The sequence below is a fragment of the Coturnix japonica genome, chromosome 17 (assembly GCF_054131305.1).
Source record: "Coturnix japonica strain WE chromosome 17, WE-NBRP24, whole genome shotgun sequence".
Lineage (NCBI taxonomy): Eukaryota > Metazoa > Chordata > Aves > Galliformes > Phasianidae > Coturnix > Coturnix japonica.
Window position 1 is genome coordinate 12,962,522 of NC_140679.1, and position 23,138 is coordinate 12,985,659.

Sequence of the window (23,138 nt, forward strand, 5' to 3'; positions counted from 1 at the left end):
GGTACATCCGGAAGTGTCTCGCTGTGGTGTGGGGTCAGTGCGGATCTGACGGGGCTTCAGGTCGGAGCCCCGCAGCGCTAACGGCGGAACGGCCGCGATCCGGGAGGTATTTGTGTATGGAAATTAAACGTGGAGGATGGTCCTGCCGGGATCCGGGCGGGTGTGAAGGCCACCGGGGGTGGGCGGGGCTCTGGGGCCTGTTCGGGTGTGAAGGTCGCAGGGGGGGGGGGGGGTTGAGGCCTGTTTGGGTGACGGTGTGTGAAGGCCGCAGGGGGGGCGTCCCCATATTGGGTGGCTATGGGGGCGTCCCCATATTGGGTGGCTATGGGGGCGTCCCCATATTGGGTGGCTATGGGGGCGTCCCCATATTGGGTGGCTATGGGGGCGTCCCCATATTGGGTGGCTATGGGGGTTTCCGTGTGTTTGAGGCCGTATTCAGCTCGGCAATATACGGCAATCAGCTCCCTGTGACTCTCCGGGAGGGGCCCAGGACGGAGCTGTGGGGCACAGAGCTGAGGCAGCCGATGTGGAGCGCTGTCGGGCACTCCTAGGGGCAGAGATGCGGTGTAGGCCGGTGTTGAGGTCGCCCACAGGCCGGGGTTGGGGAGGGAGGGGGCAGCGGTAGGAGAGTGAGCGGTGTTATATGGCCATGGGGCCGGATCCAGCTCCTTCCGTGGGTCCCAGATCTGTGGGTCAGGGTTTGGAGCCGGGGGAGGGTAAAGATTGTGTGTATTGTCCCCTCTGGGCAAATTATGGGAAATGGGAGTGGTTGAACACAGTCTACCCCCCCAGTTCTCCCCCTCCCTTCCTTAATGAGCTCCACCAAAAGTCCCCACCACCCTATATGTCCCCAGTATTCAATCTCACCACTCATGGAAGTTCACAGTGTTGGTGGGGCACTTTATTAGGGGAGTACAGATCAGGGTGTGGGGGTCCCATTGAGCTCCTATAGGAGTCCAATGAGGAGTACCCTTGGGGGGAGTCCCCACCGTGATGGGGAGTCAAAGGGGGGTGAAGCGCAGGACCCCCCCCAGGTGCCGCCGTAACCAGGGCTGAATGCGGAATAGGCTGATGGCAAAATCCCGGGGGTGGTGGCCGGGGGGGGCTGGGGCACGGAGCAGCTCCCCCTCGGCATTGCGGCCCCCCCTGTGGCATGGATTGAAGGTGCCCCAGCTCAGGACCCCAACCTGCAGAAAGAGGGAGTTTGGGGACCCCTAAATAGGTGTGTGTGTGTGTGGGGGGGGGGGGGGGGGGTTAGGGTAGGGGAAGTTAGGGACCCCCCCCATATAGCACTCGCCTGGAGGAAACGGTGACGGCGCTCCACAAAGAGAGAACCCCCAGATTCACCTGGGGACATTGGGGTATGGGGATATGGGGATAGTACAGTGACATGGGAACTTGGATGTAAAGACGAGTGAATGTGGGGACAATATGGGGGTATGGGAATGTGGGGATGGGGATATTTGGGGCACACACCTTTGCAGGCCGCGTCCTCACGCTCACCACCACTCTCCTGCCCACTGCACAGGAACCGTTCTGTCACCACATCCTTCACAGAGGCGTTGGCGTGGGGCATCCCAGGCTGCACTGCACCCCCCAGGCAGGAGGCACGCTGTGGGGCAGAGCCACGCTATGGGGCAGGGTCCTGCTGTGGGACAGAGCCCTGCTGGGACTCTTCCCTGTTGTGGCGGGTGTGTGGGGCTGTGGGTCCCACTATGGGGTAGAGCTGCGCCTTGGGGCAGCCCCACACCTCTTCCTGCTCCTTGATCCTGACGCTCAACCTCCTGCCCTCCAGCGACACAAACTCGGCGGGGACACGAGTGTGGCCCATCAGCTCCATCTCTGTAGGACATTTGGGGACATGAAGATAATAAGGGGATGCATGGGGTTCTGGGGACATGGAAATGGTGAAACAGGGATATGGGACTTTATGACATTTGGGGGCTTTTGGGGGCAATATGGAGATGGGGAAATAGGGATGTAGGAATGGGGAGATATGGTGACAATATTGGGGGGGGGGAATACAGACACAGGGATATGAGACATTGTGACACTTGGACAATGTGAGAACGGAGGTATAGGGACACATGGAGGTGAGAATGTAGGGATGATGGGGTGCCCCCACCTTGCTTCTGGCATGTGGTCCCTGGTGCCATTCTCAAAGCTCTGTTTGCATCCTCAGTGCAGGGTATGCAGACGCGCCTTTTTTGGGGAGGGAATTAGATTTCTTAGGGGGATCAGGACCCTGTCAACACCATCCCACCCCCCACATCCCACTGTCCCACTCACCTGGGGGCCCCTGTGTCTCCCACCTCCTTCTCCAGCTCCACCAGGGCCACATCATAGTCATAGAATTCAGGCACTCCCTTTGCTGCCTTTCCCCGGACGTCAAAGTCCTCATGGAGTTTCCACCCCCGGATGGAAACCTCTTGACCCCCTGCTGCAGACCCCCCAGAAATGGGAATTGGAGGAGTCCCAATGGAGTGGAGAGGTCCTGGATTTTGGGGTCCCAGTGGGGTGGGGGTGGTGGGATCAGGATGAGGGAGTCCCCAATGTTGGGGCCTTACCCAGCTCGGCGTTCCAGTCTTGGGGGCTCTCGCCCCCCAGGAAGCAGTGTGCAGCCGTCAGCACCCAGCGGCCCCCCAGAAGGGTCCCTGCACAACGCTGCTGCACTCCAGTCTGGGGGAGAACCAGGGGGGAGGTGCAAGAACACAGGGTCTGCATTGGAATCCCTTGTCCCCACTGGGCCCTCCCATCCCCAATGGACTCCTCCAACCCCAATGATCCTCCGTGACTTCCCCCCAGTCCCTAAGGGATCCCCAGTGATCCATAATGGACCCTCCCCAATAGATTCCCCCCCATCTTCAATGGATTCCTCAATCCCCAATGGTTCCCCTTTCCATCCCCAGTGAATCCCCAGTAAATATTCCTTTGACACCCAGCACTCCCCAAAGCGATCCCCCATCCAAGATGGTACCAAAAGTGTTCCCCTCCATCCTCAATCACCCCCAGTGGATCATCTCCAACCCCAACAGATCCTCCTCAGTGCCCACCCTCAGAACAACATGCCACGGTGGCCGGGTGTTGCCAGCAGGGATGATGACACCACAGAGGTCCCCAATGCCAGTGGCAGCCAACGCTCCCTCCAGTGCCTGGCGTAGTGCCGACGCATCTGCCAGCTTGAAGGCATGGCGCTCATCCCGGCGGTGTGAGGCCACTGCCTCCAGCTCAGCCATGTCCACCTCCAGGGTCCCCACCCCAAAAGCATAGATGTCTGGGGGTGAGGGGTCAGAGGGTGAGAAAGGGGGTGGGGGGCACCTGGAGCGGGGTTTGGAGGACCTGAGTTGGGATTATGGGCACTGAAGGTGGCTGAAGTTATCAGAAGTGGGGTCTGGATGTCTCACATGGACACTGGAGCACCAAAAATAGGGTTGCGAGCACCTAAAACAGGGCTTGGGGTGCACAGAACAGAGGTCAGGGCACCAAATTGGGTTAAGGGTCCCTAGAATGGGGTTTGGGCCATCTGCCATGGGGTCTGATCATGGGGACAGGGTGAGAGACACTGAATGGGGCACTGGCCCTGGGGATAGGAGGAAATCCAGGGTATTGACCCCACTGCTGGAGCAACAGCAAATAGAGGCCAGGGCAAAGGGATGCTGGGGGCAGGGATGTGGAGACAGGGTGGCCTCCAGATGCCCAAAACCCAACTCAGGTCCCCAGAACCACTGAGGACACTTTAACCCTATTCCTGAGCTCCAAAGCCACTCCCAAGGTTCCAGAAGCCTATCTCGATGTCCCCACACCCCCTCTGTTCCCATTGGTGTCCACACGGCCCCAATGATCTCCCCAGTCCACCTCTGAGGTCCCCCAAACCACCTTGAAGGTGCCCAGTGCTACCTCAGATGTTCTCAAACCCCCGACTGAGATCCTCAGATTCACTTCAGAGATCCCCAAAGCCAACCTCAGCGTCCCCATTTCCCTGCTGCTGTCCCCACACACTCACCCAAGAACTCCTCGCGGTCCTCTTTGATCTCCAGCACGTCCTCAATCTTGGCCACTGCGTCCCGGGGATGTCTGCCAACGTTGAACCTCCCTATGGAGCAGCGTGATGGAGCTCAGCCCAGCCCCACAGCATCCACCCAAGCACTGTCCCCACATTTTCCCCACCATCTGTCAGCAGGATGACGACATGCCGTGTGTCCTTCCACACATTAGGTTGGCCGTCACGCATTGACCGCTCCTTTTGGAAGAGGATCATGTGGTAGACCTCCAACAGCGCCTCATACATGTTGGTCCCCGTTGCGTTCCCATGCACTAAAGGGACAAAATCATGTTATTGTGTCCTCAATGCATTCCCAGCTTTGGGGTTGCCCACTTTGGGGACGTACAACCAAACTTCATGGCCTCCAAGCGCGCAATGACTTCGTCAGCATCATAAGAGTCATCTTCAGTGGTGGATACGATGACATGCGTGTGGGTGGCGAAGGAGACGATGGCAAACCTGAGGGGCACCTCGAAGCTGCTGAGCTGTGGGGCAACAGGGAGATGGGGACAGCTCAGGGAACCCATTCTCGACCCCCAATATCTGGGACCTACCTCCTCGGTCCCAGCTCATCTCATCGTAGTTTCATGGTCTCAACCTCACCCTGTGGTCTAACCCCCTCTCCTCATCTCTCCATGTTCTCCCAATGGTCCCATCTCTTCATCTCATGATCCCACCCATCTCCCCTCCCCATCCCCCCATGGTCCCATTCCATCTCCCTGTGGTCTCCCCATGGTCCCACCCTGTTGTCCCCTCGCACCCTATCCACGATGGTCACCGCGCTCTGTCTGAAGAGCTCAAAGTTGTCCTGTTGGACACTGCCAGATGCATCCAGAAGCACGTAGACATGGAGGGACCCATTGCGGCTCAGTATGATGCGGCGCCCCAGGGACGTGTCTGTCACCACAGGTGTCACCATGATGTCATTGTGATGATGTCACCATGATGTCATCACAGTGTCCCCCAGCTCACCACTGTCAGCACGGGCACCCGCCAGCTCCAGGATGGAGGTGAAGGAAGAGCCGAGGCCACTGCTGATGTCCTCAGGGAGGTCGTAGGAGTAGGGGTCTGTGGGGACACTTGGGGACATCAGGGGGATGTGGAGATATGGGGACACTGGGGGACATGCAGACATTTGGGGACTTTAGGAACACGGGGACACATGTGGACCTGAGAACACAGGAAAAAGGGAACAATATGAGGATATTTAGGTATGCGGGGTTATGGCACATGGGGATACAGCACATAGGGACATGGGGATTTGGGGGAATATGGGGGTATTTGGGGATATGGAGACAATATGTGGACATGGGGACACAGTGTCACTCACGGCGGCAGGTGGGCTCAGGCCCAGACCACCTCCCAGTCTCCATGCAGTGTCGTCGGGGAGGTCCCAGTAGCTGCAGTCCTGCCCCACAGCGCACCCCCACCTCGGCCCCATGGTGCCGTCCCCCTCCTGTTGTCACCCCCCCCGCTGGTGTCACAGGGGGGGGACAGTCACCTTCTAGGGGGAGAATCAGTAGGAAATATGGAGCCCTTGACCCCCCTCCTCAAGGGACCCACACACGTCATAGGGATCCCCCCATCTAACTCCTGTCTTCCACCCCCTAAAGCCCATAGGGACTCTTGACCCACCCCATAGCCCCAACCCCCCTCAGCTATTTATCCTTTCCCCTCAGCCCCTTTCCATCGATACCCCATAGACACCCCCCCCTCCCCCCAAACCATATTCCTTACCCCCTCAGCCCCATAAGGACCCTCCAACCCCATCATCCTTTGGGTATATAAGCGGGATTCTGAAGGCTCTAAGGGCTATGGGGACCACAAGGAAGATTTCTGGGGTCTCTAAGAGGGATTTTAGTCTCCCACCGATACTCTGTCCCCCCCCCACCAAATAATTTTAAGGCATTTCCCGGAGTTTTGGGGGCCTTTTAGAGTGATTTCGGGCCTTTCCGATGGGTTTTAGGTCTTCACTCACCGCCATCGTCGCACACAGGGGGGGATCCGCTCCATACACCCCCTGCTCTGCACTGCAGCTCCGCGGCCCCTCGTAGCACGAAGCCGTCGTCGCACTCGAAGCGGAGGACGCTGCCGTTGGGGTATGAGGGGAGACGCGGCTCCACGGTGCCGTGAGGGAACGAGAGCGGTGCGGGGCAGCGGAGAGCTGGGGGGGAATGAGGGGCGGCCATGAACCCACCCCGGGGTTTGTTTCCCCCCGGACCCCATTTCCATCATTGCTGTTTCCTACCCGATCCCTATTAGAAGCGCACCTACTTCCTGCCTAGCCCGGAAATTACCCGGTTAAACCCGGAAGTGGGACGCCCGCAACCTATTTCGCACCTCGGCACCGGACGGGCTCGCAGCGCTGCCGGGTGCGGCCTGTTGGGTGCGGGTAAGAACCGGGCGGGCACCGCGGGGAGCAGCGGGGGGAGGCGGGGAGAGGCACCGGGAGCACCGAGAGGAGCAGCAGCAGCAGCGGAGCCATGGCCGGGAATGGGGGCTGGGGGGGGGAACAGCGGGGATAACGGGGGGGGGAGGGGCAAAGGGAAGGGCCGCCCATTAAGGCCTTATCGCCGCCTGTCACGTGACCTCCCAGCTCTGCCTTATCACTTCGCTGTTCCCAGTTCCCTCCATCCCCCCCCACTGTCCATCCATTAACTCCCTCCCACCACCCCCGGTCCCATTGACCACATCGCCTTTAAGTGTCCCCGGTTACAACACTGGCCCCATAGAGCAAAACTGCCTTGAGAGCGGATCGTGCTACACGGTGTGTCCCAGCCAACAGCCTGCAACTATCAAACATGGAGATAGATGGGGATAAGCATGGAGATAGGTGAGTATAAGCATGGAGATAGGTGAGGATAGACACGGAGGTAGGTGAGGATAAATATGGGGATAGACGAGGATAAGCATGGAGATAGACAGGGATAAGCAGGGAGATAGACGAGGATAAGCACGGAGGTAGATGGGGATAAGCACGGAGGTAGATGGGGATAAGCATGGAGATAGGTGAGGATAAGCATGGAGATAGGTGAGGGTAAGCATGGAGATAGGTGGGGATAAGCACGGAGATAGGTGAGGGTAAGCATGGGGATCAGTGAGGATAAGCATGGAGATAGGTTTGGAGAAAGGCTGCATGTGCTGCCGCTTCATTTTCTTTTCCTAACCAACAGTTCCATGCCTCATGTTGGTTCCAGGTGCTGGGCAATTCATGATACTTTCCACTTTTCCATCAAGATTTATCCTTCCTTGTTCATATTGGTACCCAATGTCCAGCCCTATAGAGATCAAGAGCTCTTATCATTATTAAAATGAATGCATCATTCATGGGTAAGCTCATGGCAGCTTAAAGATAATAAAAACAGGGACATTCCCAGTGCCAACACATACACCTTCCTATAGAACATTTTACTTCAACACCTGTTTAATTTTTCGCTCTCTTTCAGGATCTGTTGCAAGATGTGAAAATGAAAGGGGGAAAGTCTGCAGGACCTTTGTATCGTGTGTGTTTGCCTTGGTAAGTTTGCATTTCAGATCCCACGTGGATAAACACAGCTCAAGGCCCAAACAAGGGTCTGGCCCATGAGAAAGGGCTCGTGGCAGCTTGGGAACACACATAGACTGCAGAAGAAACTGGTTTGTGAGCAACCTGCAGCTGTAACCAGGTCTCTCTGCCTTCTGTGAATGATGCTTTCTTGCCATAAATACAGCACTGGGGGCTGCTGTGGGCATTCTGCTGGCCAGCTCCCCCTGCTGAGGTGAGTGCCTCTATTAAACTGATGGATATTAACTTGTCTCCATGTATGTTCTTTGGGATTGATAAACCTTAAGCAGAAACACCAGCCAAGTTTGTAATGACTTAAGGCTCAGCTCGTTAACTGGTGCTACCTGCATTAAGGTGAGGGTGGGATGACGCTGAAAGAGTCACAGCAACATAAAATGGGAGAATATGAGAGAGAAGAATAAAACAGCACAGATACAACAAGCTGTTGAAACACACGTTTCCTTCCATCTTTCAAACATGCAGTTGAATCGGTTGTGTTACCTGCACTTAAATGAACATCTGAGGAATGAAATGTGAACCTGGAGAGCTACTTCTTTGTTTATTAAGTTAAAAAGGCACTTCAGCTCCTTTTCTTCCCCCTGCTACACGCTGCTACATGATGTGTGTTGTAATAAATGATTTCCTTTAAGCAGTGATTGAGTGCAGATGATAGGAGTAGCTGAAGAGATGTGAATTACACCTTCACCTTCCAAGGACCCTTCCTTTAAGAGTCTCCTGTGCTTTATGGGTGCTCACAGACTCATTGTAACATGGAGCTGGTCAGCACAGTGTGTTCCTCTTCCCAAGCAGCATCAGGATGATTCCCATGGGGTTATCCCCCAACATCTTGCTTTCCTGGGGTTGTATCTTCCCGACTTCTCTCTCCTCCTCCCACCTTCCCATTGGCACTGCAAGGGACGAGGTGGAAAAGCAGCCGGAGATGTGCCTCCCTCCCAGTGTTATGCAGAAGGTGATAAAGAAACATTCCCATCTCGTTGGAGGGTGGAAACCCAAACCCTCCATTTCAGTCCCCCCCCGGACTGAGCTGCTCTCTCCTTGTCTCCGGCCTTGCTCAGAGCTGTTGCTCCCCCATTAAGGCTCCTCTTTGCAGCTCCATGAGGTCACAACGCGACCCCCTCCAGATCCCCCCCGTGCCGCCCCGCACCGCCGCTCTCTCTGTCCGGTAGGGGCCGGTAGGGGGCTCTGCAAGGCGGGGCGGGGCCGTGCCGGGCGCTGCGGGCTCCGGGCGGCGCCATGAAGGACTGCGAGTACCGGCAGATCCCGCCCGGTGCCGCCGCTCCGGGACCCGCCGCTTCATCTCCGCCCGCCGCCCCGCAGCGACCAGCCGAGAACCAGCGGCCCCGACGGAAATGGGAGGCGTTCCCGGGCCGAAACCGCTTCTACTGCGGCGGGCGGCTGATGCTGGCGGGGCACAGCGGAGTGTTCGCCCTCACGCTCGGCCTCATCCTGGCCACCAGCGGACTCTTCTTCGCCTTCGAGTGAGTCCGAGCTGCCCCCGCTGCCTCCTCGCGGTGCGCGACATCGTGCCCGTATTGCGCGTGAGCTGCCGGGACCCGGAGGAGGAAAAGGAGGATGGGGGAGGAAGAGGAGGAGGAGGAGGAAGAGAAGGAGGCACTGAGCTCGGAGAGCTCTCCGTGCTGGTTGTTCGGGGGCTGCGAGGTGCCCGACAGCCGAGCTCGGGGCAGAGCCCTCCCGAAGCGCCGTGCGGACGGGACCGAGCGCTGCTCTCCCTCTGTGCTTTGGGCAAAACTCGTGTTGTGTTCGATCCCTGCTTAACATGAGCTGAGTGGGGGTCGGGCTCGGCGACCCCCGAGGGTCCCTTCCCATTGGGGATACCCTGCAGCTCAGTGATGCTGTGATTGAGGAAGGCAGAGGTTGTTAAACACGGGGCTGTCTGCCCCACACGACGGGATCTGTGCTGCAGGACGTGATCTGCTGTGTTAGAGGTCCCCACTTCAGCCCACCCCCCCAGGTGTAATTAATAGCGTGCTGTGTCATAAAAGATAGCTGGTTCTGAAGGGATGGTTGGTAACAGTGCACGTATATGTCTCTTGTCATTTCACAGCTGCCCCTTCCTTGCCCGTCACCTGACCCTGGCCATCCCCATCATTGCAGCCGTCCTCTTCTTCTTCGTCATCAGCTGCCTCCTCCAGACCAGCTGCAGGGACCCCGGGATCCTGCCCAGAGCCACCCCCAGTGAGGCTGCAGACCTGGAGAAGCGCATTGGTGAGACAGCTGGGCCCTCTGCTGCGGCTGCTTCTGCACGCTGTCTGCTTAGAGCTTCCCTTTCTGCTTTATCCCATTGCTTTCCCAGGCAGAGCCATGTGCCTGTAGCACAGAGCTGAGATGAAGGGGAGCTCATGGCATCAGCATCCTGAACGCGGTGCTGTCAGCAGCTGTGCTGCAGCTGGGGGTGCACAAAGTCCCCATTCAGAGTCACAGTGCTGCACTCACGGAGGCAGACAGGCAGAGCGTTCATCGTGGTTCAGATTTGGGGCTGGGATTTCTGAGGATCTGGTTTCCAGCTGATCCTACAGACCTCGGTTTCTTTTCCCTCTCTTGGAAGAGTCAGTTCTGCCCTAACTGAGTTCCTCCCCGCTGCCTTTCTGTGACGTGGCTGTAGTGCTTCTGCACAGCCCCATCTCTCACTGTGATGGGCACTGAGCTGCTACTCCTTGCTCTGGTCAGCACTGGGAAGGTGGAGGGGCTGTGCAGCGGGAGATGAGAGAGCAGGATGGACCTGGGGCATGGAATCCATACTTGGGGTAAAATAAAGGCACTGTGGATTTGTAACCTGGAAGCAGAAGTGCAGCTGGGGGATGTCCAGTACTGGGATGCTTTGGAATGCCAACGTGAGAAGGATCTGAGCCCTTAATCTGTGCACTCACTCCAAGTGGGACCATCCCTTCTGGAGGCTTTAGTGGGTTTCAGAGCTGCCTGTGGTAAACCACAATAAATCTCTGCTTAAGCATCCTGCTGATAGCGAGGGCTGGGCTGAGCAGCCTGAGCCCCATAAGGAGGACGAGGCAATGTGATGGGCTCAGCCCCCAGCTCTGTGCTTTGATCTGCATCATTGCCATTGCCTGCTGTGCTGCAGTGCCCAGGAAGGTGTGTGCACCCACGGTCTGTGTGACCACCAGTAAGAAATGCTTTAGCAAAGCTGATGTGGAGCATTTCCCATCTGAAGGCAGTTGCAAGGCGATAATTCTGCACTTGACTAAAAAACTGGCTTGAAAATCTTCCCAGAGCAGTTATCTGTGTTTCTATTTATAAGTGCTGACAGCAGTAATCTGGCTGCAGATGCTGCCTGCTGCACCAGCTGTTGCTGGTAATATAATCCATTTATTTTCCTCTTACCTTGCTCTGTTTCATCTCCATTTTCAAAGCCTTCCCCAGAGTGAGAAAGGTGCTGTTCCAAGAGTGGGCAAGACAAACGAATAACCCAACATTGCAGACATGGCACAGAGGTTTTCCAGCTCTCAGTTTTGCTGAGCTGATGATGAGTTTCCAGCTGTCAGCTCCAAGTGCAGAACACACAGGTGAAACACACAGCAAATCTCCATATCCTCAGTTTCATCCACGAGGATGAGGAACCCTCTTGTGCTACTGATGAGCACGGGTCAATGGAGTCTGCCTGGAGCACCTGAGATGTGCTGTGCTGCTCTGTGATGGGGATGTGCCAATGGGGTTGTGCCTGGCAGTGGATTGGGGACCACGGGGCCTCGGTTGGGTCCTGGGGTGGTCATGTGTCCCCTGCACTGCTCTGACTGTCCCTCCTCTCCCTTGCAGATGCCATGGGGACCTCCACGTATCGCCTGCCAGCCCGCACGATGGAAGTGGTCATCAACAAGTACGTGGTGAAGCTCAAGTATTGCTACACCTGCAAAATGTTCCGTCCCCCACGCACCTCTCACTGCAGCGTCTGCGACAACTGCGTCGGTGAGTGCTGATAGCAGCAGTGCACATCCCATGGCTGTAGGGGTGGCTGCTTTTCACGTGGGGTTATACAGGGAGATAAAAAGAGGTCTGTCCTCTTCCCATTTAAACATAAATGGCTTGGGATGAGGGCACAGCACGTCCAGTGCTCTGTGTCTCCTTCCTTTGGAGGGCAGCGTTCCATGATATGTGCTTAAGGCCCCACCAAGCACAAGGTTTGCAGCAGGCTCTGCCCTTTGGGTGGTACAGAAACTGCTGCAGGTTGTGGTGTAGCTCACCTGTGCACTCAGCCAGTGCCCTCAGGCTGTGGTGGGGCAGGAAGACAAGAAAAGCTCCCGAGGGCTCCATGCAAGGAGCAGTGTGAGTGGGCAGAGGAGTGGAGCAGGGCTCAGCAGCATGAGCAGAGGCTTCGATCCTTGAGTGAGGCTCCTGGTAGTCCCCAATGGGGCCCTGGAGCTGCACGTTGCACTTCACTGGGGCAGATGGAGCAGCAGAACCCCAAGGCTCTGGTTGTGTTTGGAAGCTCCCATGTGCGTCGTGTCTGGAGATAGATGTGGGTGGCCAGGGCTCCTCCTTGTGCTGGATCTGCTGCCTGGAAAGCAGCCACAGGCAGGACAACATTTAGAGAGGAGCAGTCTGGGAGAGCAGCATGCATTGACTTAGTGTCAGAGTTTTGTTTGTGTTGGTGTCCCCCAGCAGTGCTTCAGTCTGCAATCCAGCCCTTTCATTAGCAGATGGGAGTGTTTCCACACATACTGCACCTGCCCTGCGTTCCCAGGCAGTTTCTTGGATTGTGGAGCCCTATTTTCATAACTTTGTATGTTATTTTCTGCAAAGGGAACAGACACACAGGGAGAGCAGCAGTGCTGTGTGTACACACCCAGTGCTGCTGGGTACTGGAGAAACTGCCACGCTTTCCCTACTCTCTTTCAGTTTTAGTAATGGGAGATGTTAGTGGTCACAAGGCTTGCAAGCCTGCAGTGCTTGGTGATAGGAAAGTTTTGACCTTCAGTGATTTTTAATAAGGGGTGTATGAACAGGCTGCAGGGCTTGCTTCGAGCTTCTCAGCAACGATGCTGTGCTGAGAGCTGCTGATCTTGGCGCAGTGGGTTCTCAGCTGGTTGTCAGAGGCTCAGCAGCGAGTGGAGGGCAGCAGCAGCCCTCACTGTGTTCCTGTGTTTCAGAGAGGTTTGATCATCACTGCCCCTGGGTGGGCAACTGCGTGGGGAAGCGCAACTACCGCTACTTCTACGCCTTCATCCTCTCCCTCTCCTTCCTGACAGCCTTCATCTTCGCCTGCGTTGTCACCCACCTCACTCTACGTAAGTACAGCTGGCAGCAGCAGCAGCAGCAGCAGCACACTTTGCTTTGGGTGACAAGCAGCTCGGGGCCCTGGGGCAGCACGAAGTTGCTGTGTGGGTTTAAGCCAGGCTTCCCAGTGCAGATATCCCAGATAAACAGAGGTTCATGTTGCAGGGAAGCCCAGACTCACCTCTGTTCTCTCTGCAGAGAAACCTTGAGAGCTGGTGACATAGATATCCCCCTCCAGAGCAAATGCCTTTGGTGCTATCTCAAATGGGTGGGCTTTGAGAGCGTCTTCCCTTAGCCCTGCAGGGGAGGTGACCTTTCTTTTAGCTCTAAATCTCCTGGACTTGCACTTGCTGACATCTCTGCACAGTTGCAGCCTGTGGGTGTTTTTGGGCATCCAAACAGATCCCTCTGGTTGTGTGCTGGGGAGTGAAGTGTTGCCTGGAGTTGTGAGGCTGGCTGATGGAATGTGGTTCTTTGTCCTATTTGCTTTGCAGGCTCTCAGAGAGATGGATTCCTCACCACTCTGAAGACAACACCTGCAAGATATCCTTTTGATGCCAACAACTGCTTGGACAATTGGGCACTGGTGCAGCAACAGTTAATTCTGTAACATAGAAGAGAAGCTGGCTCTTTGTAGGGGTGGCCTGATGTATTTACCATGGTTTAATTCAGTCCCCAGGTGCCAGGTTGGGGCAGACAAGTGTCAGGCACTCACAGCCTGATGTCATCACCAGTTTGGTTACATCTCTCCTCCCACTTCTAGTTCATTGCCAGGGACTAAAGTTGGGTAGCAAACTTGATTCCTAGCTTGCAAGGTGGGAAGAGAAAGTTGTGCTTTGGATGCCCACAGAATGGCATGGGGATGGAGAGGTAGCTGGGATGCTTTCATGGCCCAGTTGGTGTGGTCTTAACTGTGAGTACCTCCCCAAAACAGCTTGCGTCTCCTTGCAGGATGACTTTGTTTCCTGAGAATTCCTTGACTTTGGTTTCACTGTGCTGGAGCTGGTGATTTGTTTTTTCTCAGTCTGGTCTATTTTGGGCCTCTCAGGTTTTCACACTTATTTAGTTGCCTCGAACCTGACCACGAATGAAGACGTGAGTAGCCAAACCCTCATCCTTTCACCCCAAAAGCTGCCAGGGGGCTGCCAGCCCTGCTGCTCTCTCAGTAGAGGTGAGGATCCCCAGGATCCCCTGGCTGTAGTGCAGGACCTGGGTGAGGCATTCTGCCATAATCCACTGAGGAAGAAACAGCTTTGCTCCCTATTTGGGGAGCTGAGCAGGGGAACAACAGCACGCAGCAGCATGGGGGGAGGACAGCATTGGCGTCAGGCTGGAAGGCACTGAAACATCAGAAGGGTCACATGTGTGGGGTTTTTTTTTACCATTCTGTATGTGGCTTTACTTAAAATGAGGAGTTCAGTGGTTATAAAAGCAGGCCCCTGAGATTTGGGTGTCATTTGGGACATGGGTGATCTTAATTCAGCATCCTGTCTAACCACAGGTTTCCTGAGAGACCCTGGGCGAGTCCCTTTGTCTCTATTAGTTCCTCGTGTCTAATAAGCAAAAAAATACACAGATGTCTTCTGAGGAGGTGTACCTTAAAGGCTGGGGTGGTGCAGACTCAAAGGGCTGAGCCAGTGCCCTGAGAAGGGCAGATTGTATGGAAAAGCAGGATTTGTCTGATCCTCAGAAGGAATCAGAATTCACCCTTCTGACCAGAAGTACCTGTAATCCTTGCTGGAAGCTTCCAGCATTGCATCCCAGCAGGTTTGCATCCCTTTTTTCTTTCTTCTTTGTTTCCTCCTCCCTTTATTTCTTCCCCATTTTGTTAGTTGAGTTGGCAGGACTGCACCAGGCTGTCACACCCCAGCCCTGCCAGCACCAAGCCCAAAGCACGTGGCTCCTCCAGCTGTGCTGCCCACGTCCCAGTCATGTGCTGCATCTGGTGGGGGGGGGAGTAAAAACAGAAGGAGGAAATGGGGTGGTAAATGGTTCAGTGCAGCCGGGGGCCCAAGGCTGGGTGTTGCATCTGCCCACCTGCGTGTGCCTACGCTGAATGTGACCTGAGTTTCATAATCAGAGTCCTTGTGACAGCTGCTCAGGGTGGGGACATGAGATTGTTTCCTCCTGTTGTAGAATGGGCTGCGAGTCCCCTTGTTGTTTGTTTAACCTCTGGAGCATGAGAGGGACCGTTAGGCAGAGCGCGGCTCTGAAGAGCTTTCAGCCTAGCAAAGAATAAGGGGGTGGCACTGATGGTGCACAGCTTAAAGCACTGCTCTGGAGCTTCTGATTGCAAGGCTGAGCCCAGGCAGAGGCAGGAGCAGCACACTGCCTTCATGCTGCCTTGCTGCTCATCACACAGAGGAGGAGGTTTGCATTAAGTTCAACCTCCCACCTCCTGAGCGAGGATTTGAACCAAGCCCCCCATCGCTCCATTACCTTCCATCACCTCTTTCCTACCTTAATCTGTACTGTGTCCTTTCCTTTCAGATCAAAGGTTCCTGGTCAAATAAGAGGGGCTCGGAGTTTGCCAATCCTTACAGCCATAAAAGTATCCTCACAAACTGCTGTGCGGTGCTGTGCGGACCATTCCATCCCAGGTGAGAGCCTTTCACCTCCGCTGCATCCAACACTCAGATGACCCAGAATGCATGGCAGCATCCCACCAAATTCTCCAGAATAGCTGTTAATATTGGTCTGCAGAGCTGCAAGCAGCTGCTTTCACTGCTCTGTCACCAGAGGGTGCACGGGGGCAGAGTTAGGCTGCATGCTTTGCAGCTCTGCGTTGCTCCCTGCATTACCCACTGCTGTTCATTGACCTCAGAGGTGCTGAAATGCCAGCACTGCCATTCAGCAGTGCTAAATGTGGCTTCAGGGAGCTGAGCTGCGTGCTGGGAGGCTGCAGAGCAGCGTTTCACCAGGATTCTTTCCACTTTTAGTTTATATTCCTGTTATAAAGTCCTTTTGCAGCTCCCACTTGGCTTTGTGGCAACCCAGACCTTTCACTGTGGGCTGTGTGGTGGGCAGGGAGCTGTGGGAGGTCTCCTATGGGCAGTCAGCTGTTTTAACAACAGAGCTACCTGCATGTCAGGAAGGTTTTGGTTTTATGGTCAGGGTTGGTTTCCAGGCCAGGCCAGCAGAGGGTCTGCAGAAACCATCGCTGAAACCTGTTTGGTTCGGTGGCCATGTGTCCGGTCTCCATGTCCTGCATCCTAACCTTCCTCCCCTTGTATCTTTTCCCTTTTGTTTTCCAGTTTGATAGACAGAAGAGGCTTCATCCAGCCAGATGTGGGGACGCCGGCCAGTCCAAAGAGCGAAATCCCTTCCTTTGGAGCCAAACCTGACACCAGCATGGTAGGAGGCGTGCCATAGCGGTGCCGGGATGTAGCCCAGTGCCTGCCATGCCTGCGCCTATCTCCAGCAGTACCTTCCCTTCTCACCATCTCCCTGGCCTCAGGCAGGACAGCCTTGTGATGCAGAGCTGCCAAAGACTCGCTCGAGCCATACGTTGCCTTTATTTTTTTTTTTATTGTTATTATTTATTTATTGGTTTTGTTTCTTCCTTTCACTGTGATGTCACCTGCCTGGACTTCTGACTGATGCAAGACCCCAGGGCTGCCTGGTGCCAGGAAGCAGGGATCCCTCCTGCAGGGAATCAAAACGGGGCTGGGGAGAGCCCTGAGCCTGGAGCTTTGCTCTCACCCTGCGTGGGGTGGTGAGGGGCTGAGGATGGGGCTGATGGAGGGATCCTGCTTGGAGCTGTGCTGCTGAGCCTTATCTGCTGGGCTGGTGCAGGTAGAAGCTCCCTGGTGCCCTTGCTGTATCCATGAATGCTTCTTGTTCCTCCGTGCCAAAGCAGAGGGGTTGTTGTGTGTCTTAGTGGCCAGGTATTCAGTTTGACCCGTTGCCAGAGTGGCTTTTCTTTTCCAGCAGCTGCTGTGCCTTGCTGAGTTGTGGTTGTGCAGCCGTGGGAGCTGGTTGGGCATCCAGGCTGCTGCTGGCCCTGTGTTCTGTCTGCTCAGTGGGGGAGTGCTGGGGAGATCTTGGCATGCTGGCTGTGGCTGTAGGACAAAGCTCTGCAGCAAGGGCACAAGCTGGGAGGACTCTTGTAGTGAGGAGGAAGAAACACATCCACCATCCTGCAGCTCTCCTTGTGAGAAGCTCCAGCTGTGAGATTTGGGATCCTTAACTTGCCAGGGAAGCCTGGCTGCATTTGTCATGTAGGAGAATGGAAGGCTGCAGGAAAGTGGTGACTTCCCAAGGGCTGTGCCTTCCCCAGGTGGTTACATAGAGGGGACAGCAAACAGGTTCTGATCTCTGGCAGCCTCACATTGCTTTGGGTTTTGGGCCAGCAGAGAACTCAGAGTGATCCCTGTGTGCCTTGGTGCATCATTCCCAGCCCATGGAGATGTGGGTGAGCCAGGCTGCACTCCCAGCTCTGCATGTTGCTGACAGGAGCAGTTAGAAGGAGAGTCACAGGCCTTGTTAGCAATACTTGAATCGCGTTACTAAAAGCTGCTGGATAATTTTGCACAATTTGTAGATATTTTTTTCTATGTAAAGTTTTTATATTCGACGTAGGTAGCGTTGTGCATGTTAGCACCAGGGAGGAGCCTTGCAGGGCTTTGTGTTGGGTTCCTTGGGAGCTGCAGGCAGGGGTTTCAGCCTTGGGGGGCGGCAGCCTGTCCTGCTGAGTTAGTCAGGGCTGTGCTGGGAGGGCTGCCAGCTTGCCATGGCCACCAGCTTGCCTTCCCCTCTGCAAAAAGCCCAGCTGGCCCCATGGGCCCAGGTGAGAGTGTGGCAGCTGCTCCATTTCTGCTGCATCCCAGTAGATGGCCCTCGCTGAGCGCTATGGGAGCAGCGTGGCTCCGTGCCAACCCATGGGCTGCGTCCTTCAGCCTTTAAGCCTAAAAGCCACCTTGGCATCCAGAGGGGCTGCTGTGCCTCTGTGTCCCCACAGCTGTGCCAGGGGTTTGTCCCCGCCAGCAAGGGCTGAACTGGAGGGCCTGGGGCTGGGAGAGCAGCTTGCAGGGTGTCAGCGGGGCCCAGGCTCCTTCCTGTTCTTATTGAAACCAGTTTCCTTGATTACTCGTTGTAATAAAATTCTATTTTTAAAGAGTTAATTGCTTGGATTATTATTTTATTCCTTTAAGACAAAAGAGGATGTTGACGTTGGATGGGGCGTTAGTCACAAGGCTCGTCTGGAAGCCCTCCCCCAGGATGGGGCTGCATAAGGGGGTGGGCATTGAGCACCTGTTGAAGCTGGGGGGGTTTGCCTGCAGGTCTCAGGGCAGGGCCGGGTGTCACCCTGCTGGTGCAGTTCTGCATGGAGCCCCACACTCCATCCATCACAGCTCACACACCCTGTGCCCGCTGGTGGTGCGGTGCGTAACTCTGGTGTCTTCCCCAGGAGGATGCCTGCCAGGACTTCGCTGTTTCCTGCACAGCTTGATGGGATGTGCCCTATTCTCTGCCCCTGGCCCTGCATTCTGGGGGCTGACTGGTAAGAAAGTGCTTCCTTCTCCTCCTTCAGCCCATCTCATCCCCGTTGCATGTCTGGCTCTGCCCTTGAAGCCCTCCATCACCTTCCAGCTGTGCTGAGACCTGCATGCTCCCACTGCCTTCCTGCAGCCTGGCTGAGCACGGCAGGCTGCTTCCAACCCCCCAGTGCTGTGAGATGGAGCTGAATTGAGGGTCAGCCCAGCCCCGTGCTGTTTGCAGTGTTGTCCTGCATGGTGCAGGGATGTTGGCTGCCTGAGCTGGGAATGTGTTGTGATTCCATCCCTCACCTCCATCCCCTCGTGCCTCAGTTTCCCTGTGTGTAATGTGACATTTGTCCTTCGATATGTCTGTCATCGAGGTGAGTTCTTTCTCCTCCTTCCCTTCTCCTGGGGCTGTGCAGTGTGCTTAGGGCAGCACGGAGCTCCGCAGGTCGGCAGCCCCTCTGCCCCTCTTGGAGCACCCCAGGGAAGCCAGGACCCCACGAACCCCCCAACGATGACAGCCATCAGCACCGCCCGTGCCTCTGCTCCGCAGCGCTGTGCCTTCCCCCTTCCTGCTGTGAGAGAGGGGGGAGAGCAGCCGTGTGCAAGCCAAAGCCTTTCTGAGCCCCCCACCCACAGCAGGGGCCAAAAAGCCATACAGCTTCCCTCCCGAGTGCAATACTGCGTTCCTCCTGCCTCCCCCCCACCATGGGGAAGAGCCACGTACTGAGCCAGGGCTCCCAGCATCCAGCCCTACCTGGGGGGGTTTGGGATTAAGCCAGCAGCATGTTGCCCACTGCATCCCACTCGACCCCATAGGATGGTGCACAGTCAACGCTCACCCTCCCCATGAGCTTCCCACCCCCCGGTCCATCGCTATGGGGCTCTGACGGAGGGGATGGGCCCCTTCCCCCTGTGCAAAGGGCTTCGAGCCTGGTAGGATTCTGCCTTTTACTTTTGTAACAAAATAAAGATTTTCCCATTTCTTGTCTGTCTGTGTGGTGCTGGGCTCCATCCCACATCCCTCACAGTTCGGGGGCACCCGTGGGTGCTCTGAGGGTGGTGGGTGGCCATTGACCCCCCCCCCCCCCAGCAGGGCACAGAGCTGGGGATCTTCCTTCACCCCCCCTTAACTTGCAGCAAAACCAGTAGAGCAGAATATTTCTGCAGCTCCTGCTCAGCTCTTTGCCACCAACATTTGGCAGCAGCTCGGTGCTTCTGGCAGCACCCAAACCCACGAGCTCCATGCTGTGCCCTGGGGGGGACCTGCCCCCATACACGGCCCCATTTGTGGTCTCTCCTATGGGGTAGGGGGCAGAAGTGCATTCTGTTCAAAACCACAGCCCCTGTGCATCCATGAGGTCGGGCAGTGCTCACAGGGGCTCCACTTTGAGCCCCAAACTCAACAGCCCCCACCATGTGGCTGGATGGGGACCAGGACCGCATAAGCTTGGGACCAAGAGTTGCCAGCCCTGAGCAACCCCAATGGGGAGAGGATGTCAGGGATGGGGCTGAGGGTGCTGGCACAGCGCTGGTGAAGCCCTTGGCTCCATCCCCACGTGCTGCCCGCCGCACCCTGCCCTGTGCCGGCGTGTGGGAACAGGCTGAGAGCGAAACTGCAGCGCAACGCCGAGCTCAGATCCTAATCGGGGCCGCCAGCGCTGCTGGGCAGAACTCGAATCAAAATGAGACTGACAAAAAAGAAGGAATAATAATCCCAATTCTTCCAGTACAGCATAAAGGGAGAGAAAAGAGCCCCGGTGGGATGAGCAGAGAGGGTGGGGGACATGGGGATGGGTGGTGGAGAAGCCTTAATGGGGATCCAGTGGGGTTTGTGGGTGTGGAGCTTCCCTGGGATTGGGGATGTCCAATGATGGTTCAATGGGGGGGGTTGGGGTTGAGTACTTGCAAGTGCCAGGGCAATTCCCCCTGAGCAGGCAGGGTGGAGGAGTTGGGAATGCCCCAATCCCAATCCTGGCCCCGATCCCTGCAGCAGTGCTGGGGTAACGTGCTGCTCCTCCCGCCTCGATTTCCCCACCAGTGGGAATAAATACCAGCCCTTCAAGCCCTCGCAATCACCGACAAGTTAATCATCATATAAAAATGACAGCGATGGGATTTTTGGGGAGGAGACCATTTTTACAGCCAGGTTTATTCCCCGTGCTGTTTCTCCAAGGGTGGTTGGGATGGGGGCACTGGGTGCTGCCGCTTTCCTGCTTCACCCCAACGTGACGACCCCACTGCTCCCTGTTCTGAGCACTCCTGGCAGATGGGGAAGGGTCCCCCCATTGGTCCATGGTCCCCCATTGATCTGGGGTCTCCATTGATTCCTGGTCTCCCATTTATTTGGGGTCCCCCATTGATCCGGTTTCCCCCATTGACTCAGGGTCCCCCATTGATCTGGGGATCCCATTGACTGATCCCAAGTCTTCCAAGTATTTGGGGTTTCCCATTGATTTCGGGAGCCCACTGATTCCAGGTCTCCCGTGGGTCTGGGTATCCCGTTGATCCAAGCTCTCCCACTGGTTCAGGCTCCCCCACTGATCTGGAGTCCCCACTGATTCCAGGTCTCCCATTCATTTGGGGTCTCCCATTGATCCGGGGTCCCCAGTTGATCTTCCCTCTCCCATTGTTTCAGAGTCTCCCACTGACATAGGATGTCCCATTGATCCAGACTTCTCCATTGATCCAGTGGGACATCCCATTGACACAGGGGGGGCTCACCATGAACTCCCTGAGCACATCCTCTCCCTCCCGGCACCCACCTGATCCAGGGCAGGGTGGGTGCCACCCGCTCACCCCTTCCCCATCACCCTGTGCCTCGGGGCATGATGACTCACGGCAATTTGCTTTTTAAGGGCGGGCTCTGCGGGGAGGAAGCAGAGGAGGAGGAGGCCGCTCCTTCAGCCTCGTTGGCTCCTCCTGCTCTTGCTCGGGGCTCCGACGCTCAGCCAAAAGCGAATCGGGGCGGTGAAGCTCAGCAGAGGCTCCGACGGCTCCCGGCCCCACTCCTCGTCTCATCCTGCTCCTCATCCGCCCTCAGCCATGGCAAGAAACCACCAAGTGCAGAAAGCCAAGCTGGCCGAGCAGGCTGAGCGCTACGAGGACATGGCGGACTTCATGAAGGCGGTGGTGGAGCATGGAGACGAGCTGTCCAACGAGGAGCGCAACCTCCTCTCCGTCGCCTATAAGAACGTGGTGGGCTGCCAGCGCTCGGCGTGGAGGGTCATCTCCAGCATCGAGCACAAAACCGAGGAGGGAGACGACAAAGCGCAGCTGGTGAATGAATACAGGGAGAAGGTGGAAGAGGAGCTGAAGGGCGTCTGCAACGTGGTGCTCGGCTTGCTGGAGAAGCACCTCATCAAGAAGGCCGGAGATGCAGAGAGCAAAGTGTTCTACCTGAAGATGAAGGGAGACTATTACCGATACCTGGCCGAGGTGGCCTCCGGCAACGACCGCAAGGAGACGATCGACAGCGCCCAGAAGGCGTACCAAGAGGCCATGGACATCAGCAAAAAGGAGATGCAGCCCACGAACCCCATCCGCCTGGGGCTGGCCCTCAACTTCTCCGTCTTCCACTACGAGATCGCCAACGCCCCCGAGCAGGCCATCTCGCTGGCCAAGACCACCTTCGACGAGGCCATGGGGGACCTGCACACGCTCAGCGAAGACTCCTACAAGGACAGCACCCTCATCATGCAGCTGCTCAGGGACAACCTGACGCTATGGACAGCCGAGTGCGCGGGTGAAGACGGCGGCGAGGCTGGCGAAGAGCCCAAGAACTGAACGGCCCCCAATGCAGCTGGGGTCCATCCCCCACCTCCTTCCTTCTCCCCTCCCTCCCAGACTCCCCCCCTTTCTCCTTCCCCTTCCCGAAGCCCTTCGGTGTCTTTTCCTTTTGTTTTGTTCCTTTTTTAAGGAGTGGGGAAGGTATTTCGCCCCCCCACCCTCACCCCCCCTCCAGTTCTGGGAGTGGGGTCCATATGTTTGCCCTTTGGCAGGGCCTCCCCTTCCCTTCTCTCCCCCCCCCATGTTCTTGTCATGCTCCCCTCACCCCTTTAACATTTTGTTTGGGGGATACCCCAGCGTAGCTTAGGGGGGGCCCTAGCCCTCTGTCTTGGGGGGCTGGAGCCGTGCCGCTGGTCCCTTGGGGGCAATGGGAGGAGGTGATGGGACGGGATGGGGAGAAAGGGGAGGGGGGGGGTTGATGTGCCCCCCACCCGGATGGAGGATTGCGAATTGCCGAAGCCTCTGTGTGGCTCCAATAAACCATCTCGTGCACGTCTGCCTCTGTGGTCGCCTCATCTCTCCTGTCGTGCACAAGCCCAGGCAGCTCCTGCAGCTCCCACAGCCGGTCCCATTGCGTGCCACGCCATGCTGGGGAGCACTCGGGGCCTCCAAAGCACCGGTCTGGCTGCCTGCAGCCCCTCCCAGCTCCGCCATGGGGTGTGGGGGTACTCAGCCAGCCTCAGACCTCAGGGATGGGTCTCAGAATGGGCTTTCTAGGTGGGTTTTCCATAGGGAGAGTATGTCCCAGGTCTCCAGCCCTGCAATTGTATGTCCCCATTCCCATGGTGTCTCCATCCCTTTGGTTTTCCCATTCTTGTACTGTCCCCATCTCCATGATGTTCCTATGGTGTCCCCACCCCCATAGTATTTCCATCCCCGTAGGGTTTCCATCCCCATGGTGTCCCCATTCCATAGTGTCCCCGTCCTCATAGTGTCCCTATCCTCATTATGTTCCCACCCTTATGGTCTTCCCATCCCTATGATGTCCCCATCCCTACAATGTCCCCATCCC

The 23,138-nt window shown here is 56.4% G+C and overlaps 3 protein-coding genes across 14 annotated transcripts; 2 read left to right on the top strand and 1 right to left on the bottom strand.

Moving 5' to 3' along the window:
• Positions 1-3: 3 nt before the first annotated feature.
• Positions 4-19,328, top strand: ZDHHC18 (zDHHC palmitoyltransferase 18). 10 transcript variants are annotated; one of them, XM_085518372.1, is made up of 12 exons: positions 4-106; positions 6,009-6,141; positions 6,305-6,434; positions 7,240-7,372; positions 7,489-7,559; positions 9,673-9,833; positions 11,397-11,546; positions 12,728-12,865; positions 13,349-13,397; positions 13,847-13,949; positions 15,345-15,454; positions 16,109-17,977. In XM_085518372.1, exons 4-12 carry the CDS (start codon positions 7,358-7,360, stop codon positions 16,224-16,226), a joined length of 915 nt encoding a protein of 304 aa, XP_085374498.1. In that variant the 5' UTR covers positions 4-106; positions 6,009-6,141; positions 6,305-6,434; positions 7,240-7,357; the 3' UTR covers positions 16,227-17,977. The 10 variants fall into 10 exon arrangements, with proteins under 10 accessions (XP_085374498.1, XP_085374500.1, XP_085374501.1 ...); XM_085518374.1 differs by lacking the exon at positions 7,240-7,372; XM_085518375.1 differs by lacking the exons at positions 6,305-6,434; positions 7,240-7,372.
• LOC107323905 (complement C2-like) lies at positions 880-6,545 on the bottom strand. Of its 3 annotated transcripts, XM_015883417.3 has the most exons (16): positions 6,383-6,545; positions 6,021-6,206; positions 5,373-5,546; positions 5,015-5,110; positions 4,803-4,939; positions 4,389-4,527; positions 4,168-4,314; positions 4,004-4,093; positions 3,054-3,274; positions 2,568-2,679; positions 2,290-2,440; positions 2,126-2,202; positions 1,751-1,842; positions 1,477-1,612; positions 1,298-1,347; positions 880-1,187 (listed from the first exon to the last, which is right to left on the bottom strand). In XM_015883417.3, the coding sequence occupies exons 1-16, from the start codon at positions 6,525-6,527 to the stop codon at positions 1,002-1,004; spliced, it is 2,139 nt and encodes a 712-aa protein (XP_015738903.2). In that variant the 5' UTR covers positions 6,528-6,545; the 3' UTR covers positions 880-1,001. The 3 variants fall into 3 exon arrangements, 2 of the variants coding, with proteins under 2 accessions (XP_015738903.2, XP_085374491.1); XR_014935278.1 differs by lacking the exon at positions 3,054-3,274; XM_085518365.1 differs by lacking the exon at positions 5,373-5,546.
• Positions 18,269-22,622, top strand: SFN (stratifin). Its single transcript, XM_015883209.3, has 2 exons — positions 18,269-18,357; positions 21,196-22,622. Exons 1-2 carry the CDS (start codon positions 18,269-18,271, stop codon positions 22,121-22,123), a joined length of 1,017 nt encoding a protein of 338 aa, XP_015738695.2. The 3' UTR covers positions 22,124-22,622.
• Positions 22,623-23,138: the final 516 nt, after the last annotated feature.